The sequence below is a fragment of the Lepus europaeus genome, chromosome X, assembly GCF_033115175.1.
Source record: "Lepus europaeus isolate LE1 chromosome X, mLepTim1.pri, whole genome shotgun sequence".
Taxonomy (NCBI): Eukaryota; Metazoa; Chordata; class Mammalia; order Lagomorpha; family Leporidae; genus Lepus; species Lepus europaeus.
This window is the reverse complement of record NC_084850.1, coordinates 4,572,085-4,577,483: the sequence shown is the minus strand read 5'-3', so window position 1 is coordinate 4,577,483 and position 5,399 is coordinate 4,572,085. Positions and strand designations below refer to the sequence as shown.

Sequence of the window (5,399 nt, the reverse complement as noted above, 5' to 3'; positions counted from 1 at the left end):
TGAAGGAAGTGCACTTTCCCAACTCTACCACACCTGGATTCAGGAAGGTTACACTCCCACGACCTCCCCTGGATCCTCAGATTCTCAGCCCTCCTTTCTCCATTCTGTGGGTCTCAGAGGACATCTCTCTGTCTTCCTCCTATGATGGCTGCTGCTGGACTCTACCCTTCTCTACTAGGGTGGGTGTGGCCTATGCCTATATCCCCTCTCCAGCACAGAGCCTTCCACACAGCAGATACACAATAGGTATGTGAAATATGGAGCTGTTAATTTGACATCACTTAGCCAAATTTACTTATTAAGAGGTAATCACTTGTGCATGTTCATGAAAGGAAGAGAACCTTTGAGTACATGTATATGTTCCAACATTACAGGGCAGACTAAAAGGGAAATGAAAATACAAGAGGTATTATCTTTTGTCTAATTCGTTATCTGTTACTGTTAATTTCTTTGCAGTTTCCAAGAACATAGCTGTTCCACTGCTATCATTTCTTGTTCCAGACATCAAAACAAGATACATTTCCCAATTTATTGATCACATGGCAACAGTCTCATAAAGCTAAAGTAGGTAACAGCAATAAATGTGTGACTACTGTCATTCAACAACCCCCATGATAGAGGTATTTAAAATTTTGTTTATCAGCCAAAATATTTGAGAAATACAAAGATCAATGTTGACACCAAACAAACAAAACAAGATCACACAAATGCAATACAGTGTGTGTCCTCCAACCCTCCCCGCCCTTGCACTACTCAGAATGCTGACCACTCTCTCTTCAAACAAGCCTGGAAATCGGTTTAAAATGGGCGGGAGGAGCTGCTGGAAGTGAATCTGGCTCAGGCCCTGGCTCCCCCACCGGCCCCAACTGCATCTCCTGCTTGGGCCCTTGCTTGCTCATCCCTTAGAGCCTCTTCATACAGAGATGCGAAGGATCTGGCATCAGTGTTACTGAACTTGGCCAAATACTCCAGGACTCTCATCTTGGTGGTTTCAGCATGGGCCCTTGGCCCCCACAAGAACACACAGCAAGCAGGATCACTGTGGGGCACCTGCAAGTACTCCAGGTAACCTTCCCGCACCCATTCTTCAGTCAGGAGCTTCCTGGGCTCCCCATAGATGTGGTGCTCCCTGTCAGCATACACCCCCATGACACTCAGAGATTCCCACAGCTCCTTCTCAAGGGCACAGTTGCCTTCTGAGAAGATCAGGCCCAGTATCATTATCAGGAGGCTAGTCTTGGGCATGCTCTGATCATCATCCAGCATCCCATCATAGGTGAGGCCCAGGGCAGTGTTAAGCACATAGGAGTGACCCACGGGGTCTACTTCCTTCACATCAATGCCAAGGGCCAGCTGCATGCACTCACACACCTTACTGAAGATCGCAGGGAATTGGTCTTCATAATTTTTGCCGACACATGACAGCATTTCTGCTTTGGCGATCGGCTCCTTCATTCGATACTTATGGAGCAGGAGCTGCAGCAACTCACCCATCTTCACTTCTAGTGTTCCCAGATGTGAGGATTCATGTGCTGTTGGGTCCTGGCAGGCACCTGCGCCATCATGGAATTCACTACCTGTAGTGATGGAATGTCAGTCAGAGAGGAGGCTCTTGGAAAACTGAGGAGGACTCAGTATTCCAGCAGCAGACACCTCCCTTTGGGTGACGGATACCGGACTAGAGAAGGAAGAGTTAGTGGACTCGTGTTTCCCAGCTATGGGAATCACTGTCCACAACCTGCCTGGTGCCTCTCCTTGGGCCTGGGGTTGTCCTTCAGGCCTGTAGAGCTGACTCCTCTGATCCTCATGCATCTTGGCTTTCCTGGGGGCAGCTGGCACAAGGGTGGGTAGCAGCTGGTCGATGGAGGCCACCAGCCTGGGGAAGAGAGGGAGAGCATGAGTAGCTCAGCTGAGTACCACAGCCTGGATGGTTGAGATAAAGGCCCACTTACAGGCCTTCTCATTGGGTCGTTAAGGAGAGTCTCGTAGGGCTGGTGTCCTGCTGTCAGGACTGTCCCTTGAGAAGCAGAAGGTGGAATTGAGAGACATGTCTTCCCGAGGGTGCAGTGGGATTGGGTTCTTTGGGGTCACCTCTGTTCTGTGTCAATATTCAAGGGATTCATCTCACCTTGACTCTTGATGCTGCCTGGGCCTTTTCTTCTCTGTGATCTGAAGGCACTGCCTCAGACCAAGACTTTCATCAGTGGGTTCTTGAAGCTCCTATAAGATGAATTGTGGTGACTCTCAGGCTGCAGACTGCAAGAAGCACCCTCAGAACCCCAGATCTGACAGGAGGATGGACTAGACGGTAGTTTCCACTGTGCTGGAGTGCAGAGTCCCCTCTTTGCTCGACTCAGATTTTTGTGGTCCGACAGGGTCTGCACTTCACCCTTCTGCCCGCTTGAGGTAATGAATCAAACTCCCAGAGGGAACAAAAGGCTACGTGGGCCTCACATCTGGCCATGCCTGCCCTGGGGCAACAGCAAAATGTGGCCATATTCCCTGGGTGCATGTATACAAGCGTGATGCTCTTGGTCAGTCCTCACCATGACAAATGGCAGGGCCTGAGACTCTGCCTCCGTTATCTGAAGCACCTGTGGGCCCCATCAGTATTCTGAGCTGGGAGTACTCTCAGTATTCCCTCCTGAAACTACGTTTGACACTCAGCAGGTCATATTTTTTATAGAAAGCTTTTTTTAAATTTCATAAGTACAACTTTTGGATTATACCGGTTCCTCCCACCCCAAACCATCCCACCTCCTACTCCCTCTCCCATCCCATTCTTCATTAAGATTCTTTTTAAAAAAATTTTTTTAAAGATTTATTTATTTGAAAGTCAGAGTTACACAGAGAGAGGAGAGGCAGAGAGAGAGAGAGAGAGAGAGAGAGAGAGGTCTTCCATCCACTGGTTCACTCCCCAGATGGCCACAACGTCCAGAGCTGCGTCGATCTGAAGCCAGGAGCCAGGAGTTTCTTCTGGGTCTCCCATGAAGGTGCAGGGGCCCAAGCACTTGGGCCATCTTCTACTGCTTTCCCAGGCCATAGCAGGGAGCTGGATTAGAAGTGGAGCCACTGGGTCTCAAACCAGCGCCCATATGGGATGCCGACGCTTCAGGCCAGGGCATTAACCTGCTGCGCCACAGTGTCGGCCCCCAAGATTCATTTTTAATTATCTTTATATACAGAAGATCAACTCTATACTAAGTAAACATTTCAACAATTTGCACAGAGACACACAAAGTGTAATGTACTGTTTGAAAACTAGTTTTACTGTTAATTCTCATAGTACAACACATTAAGGACAGAGGTCCTACATGGGGAGCACAGTGACTCTGCTGTTGATGTAACAACTGACACTCTTATTTAGCAGGTCATATTTTTAAGGGTTTATTTTATTTATTTGAAGGGCAGAGTTGCAAAGAGGGAGAGAGACCGCCTTGCGGCGCCGGCATCCCATATGGGCGCCGGGTTCTAGTCCCGGTTGCTCCTCTTCCAGTCCAGTTGTCTGCTGTGGCCTGGGAGGGCAGTGGAGGATGTCCCAAGTGCTTGGGCCCCTGCACCCGCATGGAAGACCAGGAAGAAGCCCCTGGCTCCTGGCTTTGGATCAGCTCAGTGCCGGCTGTAGCGGCCATTTGGGGAGTGAACCAACAGAGGGAAGACCTTTCTCTCTGTCTCTCTCACTGTCTATAACTCTACCTGTCAAATAAAAAAACAAACAAACGAAAAAAAAAACAAAGAGGGAGAGAGAAAGTGAGAGAGAGGTCAGGGTTGGGCGAGGGCTGGGCCAGCCCATAGCCGGGAACCAGGAGCTTCATCCAGGTCTCCCACGTGGGCGCAGGGGCCCAGGGACTTGGGCTATTATCTGCTGCTTTCCCAGGCACATTACCAGGGTGCTGGATTAGAAGTGGATCAGACAGGACTTGAACTGGTGCCCATATGGGATGTCGGTGTTGCAGGCGATGGCTCAACCTATTATACAACTATGCAGGCCTTTTCAGCAGGTCACAAGACCATTTTTTCAGGACACCAGATCGTTCCCTGTGTTGACCTGATATCACCCACTCAAAACAAGTTCCTCACGTCCCTGGGTGCACACAGATGGAGGTGAGGTGCTACCGTATTCTGTCTGCATGTGTGGGATTTCCAGGGATGTCAGCAAAATGCAATCTTTTATGGACTAGGGGCTCCTTAGCTTCTCCTCTGCCCTATCCACCTGGTCTCCTGCCAGGGCCTGCCCTTCCTTACCCCTGCTGCTCCTGAGTTTAACTGACCTCTCCCTTTAGACCAGGATCTCCACTCCCTGAGGACTCCCCACATGCCTGGCCCTTGCGGAAATCAGCATGCTGTGTAGGGTCACTCCTGAGCCAGACCCTCAGGATAGAGAACAGGAGGTTTTCAAACTCCGTAGTGTCCCATCTTTCTTGGCTGTGGGCCCATTCAGTGTTCACCAAGTGTCCATGCCTTGGCTTCTGGTAGATCCTGGGACTCCTCCCTCTGTTGATGGAGTGTGCTCCCCTGTGCTGACCTGAAGCTTCGCTTCAGACCACAGATCTCAATTTCCTGATACCTGGGAGACTCAGGTGAGTCTACATCAGCTCTGGACAAACCTGCATAAGGTTTCTCAAGGAAAGCAATTTCAGGGGAGCCTCCTCTCTCTGGGGTGTCATCAAAGTGTTCATCCTCGGTCCTGAGTGGGCCCAGGCCCTTTATGTCTATTCTTCCTGCACAGGTCCTCACAGGGCTGATGGTAGGGGCAGGCTGCGGGGAGGGGGCCTTGCTCTGGAGCCTTAGCCCCCACCCCCACCCCGTTCTCCCCATGCCCTTCCCTCGCTACCTGACAAAGCGGGGCTCCCCTCCCCTCACACCCAGGCCCTTTCCCCTCTGAGGCCCCCCACGGCAGGGGCGTCGCAGGCTGCCTCCACGCGCAGGGCTTCCCAGGGCCGACACAGGGAAAGGGCGGACGGGGGGGGGGGGGGGTCCTTGGACTAGGGTGACGTGGGGCCGCCTCAGTGCGGAGCCGCTCAGGGCCTTCCAGCTCCGCCTCTCAGGGCCTTCCAGCTCCGCACACCCGAGTCTTCCCCACGTCACGCTGAGGCTGCGCCTCCCAGAGTCCCCGGATGTGGAAGATGGGAGCCGGGATCCGCTCCCCACGCGGGCCCCAGGAGGCGTGGCGCCGAGAGCAGGGTCAGGGCTGGGTCTTTGGGGCCCTCTGTGGGGGCTGGGGGCTTCCTAGCTACGCCTCGGGTCCAAGCTGGACTCCTCACAGAGCCTGGGCCCCGTCCCCCACGAAGAGTGCAACCACCCACCTCAGACGTTCCTCTTGCATCACCAGGCGGAAGTTGGGCGAGCTCACATCTTCCGGGTCGCTGGTGGGCAGAGGTCAGAGGGCATTGCTATCC

General features: G+C 52.4%; 1 protein-coding gene across 1 annotated transcript; it reads right to left on the bottom strand.

Moving 5' to 3' along the window:
- Positions 1-837: 837 nt before the first annotated feature.
- Positions 838-4,818, bottom strand: LOC133753696 (melanoma-associated antigen 8-like). Its single transcript, XM_062184383.1, has 3 exons — positions 4,526-4,818; positions 1,743-1,876; positions 838-1,577 (listed from the first exon to the last, which is right to left on the bottom strand). The coding sequence occupies exons 1-3, from the start codon at positions 4,816-4,818 to the stop codon at positions 838-840; spliced, it is 1,167 nt and encodes a 388-aa protein (XP_062040367.1).
- Between the last annotated feature and the right edge of the window lie 581 nt (positions 4,819-5,399).

Excerpts from the sequence above, each read along its gene's own strand:
- LOC133753696 (XM_062184383.1), bottom strand. The coding sequence starts at position 4,818 with ATGGGGAGAACGGGGTGGGGGTGGGGGCTAAGGCTCCAGAGCAAGGCC. Across the intron at positions 1,877-4,525 it reads GGTCTGAAGCGAAGCTTCAG|GCTGGTGGCCTCCATCGACC; the intron begins GTCAGCACAGGG and ends TCTCTTCCCCAG. Across the intron at positions 1,578-1,742 it reads GGCCCAAGGAGAGGCACCAG|GTAGTGAATTCCATGATGGC; the intron begins GCAGGTTGTGGA and ends CCATCACTACAG.